The sequence below is a fragment of the Hipposideros armiger genome, unplaced genomic scaffold, assembly GCF_001890085.2.
Source record: "Hipposideros armiger isolate ML-2016 unplaced genomic scaffold, ASM189008v1 scaffold_33, whole genome shotgun sequence".
NCBI lineage: Eukaryota > Metazoa > Chordata > Mammalia > Chiroptera > Hipposideridae > Hipposideros > Hipposideros armiger.
Genome location: NW_017731383.1, coordinates 3,675,788 through 3,680,992, shown reverse-complemented (window position 1 = coordinate 3,680,992; position 5,205 = coordinate 3,675,788). Strand labels below are relative to the sequence as shown.

The 5,205-nt window shown below is 55.9% G+C and overlaps 1 protein-coding gene across 1 annotated transcript in view; it reads left to right on the top strand.

Moving 5' to 3' along the window:
* ZNF853 (zinc finger protein 853) overlaps window positions 1–3,920 on the top strand; it is a 13,721-nt gene extending 9,801 nt beyond the window's left edge. The window contains exons 4-5 of the mRNA XM_019637425.1: window positions 1,001–1,127; window positions 1,298–3,920. Of these exons, the coding sequence (XP_019492970.1) occupies window positions 1,001–1,127; window positions 1,298–2,582 (1,412 nt within the window). The 3' untranslated portion in view covers window positions 2,583–3,920. The remainder of the gene's footprint in view (window positions 1–1,000; window positions 1,128–1,297) is intronic.
* The last annotated feature ends 1,285 nt before the right edge of the window (window positions 3,921–5,205 follow it).

Below are 5,205 nucleotides of genomic sequence, written 5' to 3'. Positions count from 1 at the left end.
AAAAAAAAAAAAAAAGTTGAATCTACAAAATACTTATATTATGGACCCACCCTCCTAAGGATGCCTAAACTATTTGCATAAACTATTGCTTAGGACTTACTGTTCCTCACTGCTGAACTCAGTCTAGACAGATTTCCCAAATTCATCTGGAGGAATAGTTATTTTTTAAAGAAGTTATTTTCTTAACATAAAAATAAGATGTAAGAGAGCTGGCCAAGTGGCGCGTTGGTTAAGAGTTGGCCTGGGACGCCAGCTCTGAGCATCAGGGCCCTGGTTTGGATCCCATATGGGCCAGTGATGCTGCGCCCCCTACAGCTAAGATGGTGAACAACAGCTTGACCTGGAACTGGGCTTCCGTGAGTTGCTAGGCTGCAGTGGGGCTGCCTGGCAGCGGGCATGAGCTTTGGTGAGCTGCCCTGAGCCATCATGAGTGGTGTCCAATGGCCTGTGAGCGACTGCCTCACCCCGAAAGAGCGCAATGATAATACCAACATGGGCCAGTGAAGCGACGTCCTCCACAACTAGACTGAAGAACAAAAAAGACAGCAACTTGTCTGTTCCCCTTCCCTGATTCCCCAATAAAAATCTTTAAACAATAAAAATAAAAAATAAGATGTAAGAAATCAAATGGTCTCAAAAAAAATCATATACTTCTGCATTAACACAATTTTCATGTCACTATTATAGATCTATAAACAGCTTGGGAAGGAGGCATATGAAATGTATTCGTAAAATAGAGTTCCCCGGTGGTGTCCTCTGCCTAGTTTCTGCTCTGCCCTTTGTGATGCATGCGGGCGGTGAGAGGGCTGCCAGCCCGCCCAGCGATTGCCCAGAAGCCCATTCTGTGTGTCAGCCTCCCTTGTGGCTCACCAGCAGAGACATAAGGATGTGGGAGGTATGGGGCCTCTGGGTGCGTGTGTGATTCTGTGAGGCCCAGGGCATCTCTGTTGGAGCACGTGTGCTTTGGGTCAGCCCCAACTCTGCACAGAACCACCTGCAGGGAAGCTTCAGGGGCTGGTCCACGGGCTGGCCAGTGAGCTCATGCCCACTCGGCTCTCCGCTGTCTCCTTCTATAGGAAGTCCTGCGCTGTCCTACTGAGGGCTGGCAAGGAGCCAGTCACAGAGAGGTGAGTGATGACTAATGTCCCCACCCAGCCCCATGTGCCCAGCATGGGGAGAGAGCAGAAGTGCCATCATTAAAGAGAACCAGAGCTAGACTGTAGCTAAAGCAGTAAAAACATTTTATTCAGGGGCCGGCCGAGTGGCGCGATGGTTAAGAACTCGCTTGGGATGCCAGAGGGCCCCGGTTCGGATCCCACNCCCAACCCCTGCAACATGAGCAACTGAAGCCACACCTGCAGCTGCTGCAACAGCAGGGACAGTTACAACCACAGCAGCTGCCACAACAACAGCAGCAGTTGCAACAGCAGAAACTGTTACTACAGCAGGAGCAGTTGCAGCAGCAGCAATTACAGCTGCAGGAACAAATACAGCAGCAGCAGCAACAACAGTTAGAGCAGCAGCAGCTGCAGTCCCGTCCACTGGAGCCAGGAGAGGAGGAAGAGGTGGAGTTGGAGCTCATGCCAGTGGACCTGGGGCCGGAGCAGGAACTGGAGCAGCAGCGGCAGGAGCTGGAGCGGCAGCAGGAGCTGGAGAGACAACAGGAACAGCGGCAGCTGCAGCTCAAACTGCAGGAGCAGCTTCAGCAGCTGGAGCAGCAGCTGGAGCAGCAGCAGCAGCAGCTGGAGCAGCAGCAGCTGGAGGAGCAGCAGGAGGTGCAGCTGGAGCTGACTCCAGTGGAGCTGGGGCCCCAGCAGCAGGAGGTGCAGCTGGAGCTGACCCCCGTGCAGCCTGAGCTGCAACTGGAGCTGGTGCCGGCTGCGGGGGGCGGCGGGGCTTCGGGACCGGGGGCCGCGGTCGTGGTGGCCCCCCCGGGCTACGTGGTGCTGCAGGAGCTCATGGTTCTGCCGGCCGTGGCCACGCCGGCGGTGGTGCCCATCTCGGGCCCCGCGGGCAGCGCAGCCCTGACTCCCGCCCGGCAGCGGCGGCGGCGGCGCGCCCGGGACCGGCCGACCATCTGCGGGGAGTGCGGCAAGGGTTTCAGCCGCAGCACGGACCTGGTGCGGCACCAGGCCACGCACACAGGCGAGCGGCCGCACCGCTGCGGGGAGTGCGGCAAGGGCTTCTCGCAGCACTCAAACCTGGTGACGCACCAGCGCATCCACACGGGCGAGAAGCCCTACGCCTGCTCCTACTGTGCCAAGCGCTTCAGCGAGAGCTCAGCCCTCGTGCAGCACCAGCGCACGCACACGGGCGAGCGGCCCTACGCCTGCGGTGACTGCGGCAAGCGCTTCAGCGTCTCGTCCAACCTGCTGCGCCACCGGCGCACGCACTCCGGCGAGCGGCCCTATGTCTGCGAGGACTGCGGCGAGCGCTTCCGGCACAAGGTGCAGATCCGCCGTCACGAGCGCCAGCTGCACGGCGCCGGCCGCTCCAGGGGCCTGGGTCTGCTCCGCGGCACGCGCGCGGCCACCAGCGGGCCACCGCGCACCGATCAGGCGGCCGGCGACAAGGTTCTGTGACCCGGAGGGTACCGAGGACAGGAAGATGGCCAGCTCCTCCCAACGACACTGTGCCTGCTGAAAGGTCTTGTCCCTGCTCCGTGATCTCGGACATCCTCGAATGTCGCTGGGCAAAGGCGTCCGTCTTCCCAGATCACCTGCTGAGTAGGATAGAGTCATCCTCAGAAACACCCTGGAGAGGAAAGCCGGTGTGGCTGAAACAGCACAGATGGTGCACATCAGGACAAACAGCACATGGTACGGATTCGTTATCAGGTACCAAGTGGGGACAAGTCTGCCAAAGCGCCTCCCCCCTGGGGAAAACTGGACTTAGCAGAAATGCGAGTCACTGGAGAAAACTTCTAATCACAGATGGGACAGTTGGTGACATTGGACACGGATCGAACTCTAACCAGGGAATCAAATATACCTGGTAAAACGCACACAAAAAGGATTTAATCCTGGTAGAAATTATTTCAAGGAAAAAAATGGGGAAAAAGGCAACTTATCTGCACTATGTAAAAAACTGATCAAGGCATTAATTAAATTGTCCCCAATGGCATTTGTCCTGAAAATACTTCCTCAAATGAAAATTCATCGGGGTGGATATAATCCTGATTAAAATGTTTGTGTTCATAAACACAGGGTCAGAATGTCCACTGGGTCAGTGTGCAAATGCCAGGCTGTCCTGCTCTGGGCCAAAGGTTAAACCTTCCCTCCAGGGCCATCCAGGGTCCTGACAAGCGTGGGAGGCAGGCTCTAGGCCTCTGCTGCCTTGATCCCATGCCTGCAGGGTCCCCTCATGCCCTGGTGAATAGAAGCCTGTGGCTGAAGCAGAGGGCATTCTGGGAGAGCTTTCCAAGTTCCAAGGGAGTGGTCACCCCTCGAAAGAACTCTGCGATACCCCCTTTTCCCTGAGATCCTCCAGGTCTTGGCTTCTTAGGTGCTTGCCCAGCGACTGGCTATGGGATTAGGGCCTTGAGACCCAGGGACAGGCAGGGTTCTCCTGGGCTGTGCAGGGGGCTGGCCTGAGCAGATGCTGCCTCATCGCTAGGGGTCAGAGGGAGAATGTTGGGTACAAAGATCGGAGACATCAGAAATGCTCTTTACATTCACAAAATCATCTGGGGGTCACCGAAGCCTGTGGGAAGGCAGGATGGTGGAGGAGGCTGCCCAACACCGCGGCCGCCCACGCGCTTCCCGCTCCTGACTTCCCACCTGTGGCGGCTCAGGTCCTGTGCTCCCTTCCCGCCCTGCTTCTCCTTAACTAACACAGCCTGCTACATTTCACAAATGTGTTGGTAAGTGAGAAACAAAAAGTGAAAAATAAACTTAAATGAAGAAATACATCGTCCTGTCTGCTTTCACCTCTTCACTTGGTGGGGCTTCATTTCTACGGAACATTTTCTTGGTCGCTCTAGAAGCAAGGAACTTAGTATTCAGGTCCATACGTGGTGCTCCTCACCTGGACCCTTCATTCCAGCCTGAGACCCTTGGCTGGGCTGGGGATGGACTCATTCGGTAAAACCCTCATTGGCGAGATGGGGACCACAGGTAGACACTTGAGACCGGCTTTGGCGTCTCCTAAGGACAGGCTTTGAATCAATCTGGTCCAACTGTAGAGTGGAATGCTGGAATAGTGGTGAGCGTGACATTCGTTGTCAGATGGCCACTTGGAAGGGACTCATGAGGCCTGAGGCCCCTCCCAGCCCTGAGTGTCCTTGGTTCTAAGACACTCTCAGGTCCCTTTTTACCGTCTGTGTTCCTCTGTCGTCCAGCTTTTGCTTCCAATAGCGCACACCCTCCGCTCTTCTTTGCTGGAAGCCCCTGAGACTGCTGAAGCCCCTTGATCCCCTTGTGCAGAGAGCTGGATGCACCTCAGACTTGCCCCCTCTATGGTGGTCCTTATCCCATGAGAGACAGGTGTGGGAGGAGGCCACATGACAAGCTCTCCCAATTCCATCCAGGAGCTTGGAGGTACGACTCACACCCCAGCATTTGCTGTGGGACCCCATCGAGGTTCCTCTGCAGGAATTTGCTTGAGACTGCACCCTTACTTTGCCTCCCTTCCTTTCCTGTCCACTTCCCGACACCCCTGGGAGCATGACCTTCATAAATCACTCCCGCATGAATCCTAATTTCAAGGTCAGCTCAGGAGCCTGCCCTGAGACTGATGGTGTTGACAGTGGTCCTAGGAAGTGGAGTCTAAATGTGGGGATTCTAGACTTGAATTGCATGCCCATCGGAGCGACAGGGGCCCCCTTGTGGGTGGTGACCCCTGGCTGCTGCACTGATGGGCAGGACCGGACCAGGTGGGAGGGGACTCCCTGGCTCATGCAGTATCTCGAGCACTTGAGATCTGTGGGAGAAATGGTTACTATAAGGACTGTGGTTCTGCTGAGCACAGTTAATGCCATGATGAGGGGAAAGGGGAGGTTCAGGTCCATCACTACCAACTTAAGGCACAGAGGGACAGTCAGAAAGCCTCGTGCAGCATTTAAAGAGGCTCTCGTAGGGCCGGCCGAGTGACTCAGTTGGTTAAGAGCTCGCTCAAGAATTTGAGCTCTGAGCAACAGCGGTTCGAGTCCAGCCCGAGCTGAGCAGCCGCTGAGCTGCCAACAGGTAGCAGGATGGCTCAGCTAAA